At 34.4% G+C, this 989-nt stretch overlaps 1 protein-coding gene across 1 annotated transcript; it reads right to left on the reverse strand.

Moving 5' to 3' along the window:
- Positions 1 to 368: 368 nt before the first annotated feature.
- LOC111084401 (dynein beta chain, ciliary-like) lies at positions 369 to 983 on the reverse strand (the record flags this gene model as incomplete). Its single annotated transcript, XM_022381124.1, has 2 exons — positions 822 to 983; positions 369 to 513 (listed from the first exon to the last, which is right to left on the reverse strand). Coding segments are annotated over exons 1-2 (277 nt in total), but the record flags the coding sequence as incomplete, so codon positions are not given.
- Between the last annotated feature and the right edge of the window lie 6 nt (positions 984 to 989).

The raw sequence follows: 989 nt of genomic DNA on the forward strand, positions 1-989 counted from the left end.
TGACAATGGAGGAAGAAAATTGGGTGTAACAGGAAAGACACTGTGTGCATAGCTATATGACTAAAAGTATTGTTTATAGATTAAGGGTTTAAGAGAAAACAACAACATTCATCTTGTTACTTAGAAAAGTTATTAAACTCCTGAAATGAGTCAAGTTTTTGATATACAAGAAAACGCTAGTGCCACTCAGGAACATTATCTAGTAAATAAGTCAAACAAACGTCTGTTGGAAATAAAATATGTGTAAACTTATGTATAGATCGTTCTATGCATGAAAATACACTTCTATGAAGACTACAAATCCGAGCTTAGTTCGACATAGTTTTTGTGAAGGATCACACAGTCTGCTGTATGATAAATATCTTTACCTTTTATACGTAACAGTAAGTCAGCATACCAAACACCCAAGGGATACATGGATGGATAAGCTCGTTTGGTCCAAGATGCTGGTACTTGGTCTAGAAAAAGTCCGTTACCCAGCTCTTCCATGTCTGTAGTGATAGTCAGTTCACCCTATTAAAAACAGAAGGAAATCCATGTTCGAACAGAGTGATAAATTGATAAAGTCATTTGACTTGCTTGATTCAAGAAAAGTCCTTGAAGAAAAAGTTTATCATATTCTTATTCTATGTGGCTATTTCAAACAAAGATAACTTCTACATACAAAGTTCCAGCCATCATTATCTTAAATGTTCACCTGACTGCCTTAATAAAAGTACTTCAGAAGTTGTGCATTTCACCAAAAGAAAATGGTAAAAATTGTTTAAATATTTAGCATCTGTTTTCAACAAACCAAAGATAATAACGGAAGTTATGGTTACTTTCAATCCTAAGTCGAGTTCTTTCAAGGATCTACGGATTTCTTTTGTTAAAAAATTCATTCGCTCGCATTCCTGAAGAGCAACAACAGTGTATGGGGTTCGATCTTCTGCCTTGCTGTAAAGTTCAGCCATGTTAAACTCATCTGGAAGTTTCTCCAAAATATCATC

The sequence above is a fragment of the Limulus polyphemus genome, unplaced genomic scaffold (genome assembly GCF_000517525.1).
Source record: "Limulus polyphemus unplaced genomic scaffold, Limulus_polyphemus-2.1.2 Scaffold24125, whole genome shotgun sequence".
Lineage (NCBI taxonomy): Eukaryota > Metazoa > Arthropoda > Merostomata > Xiphosura > Limulidae > Limulus > Limulus polyphemus.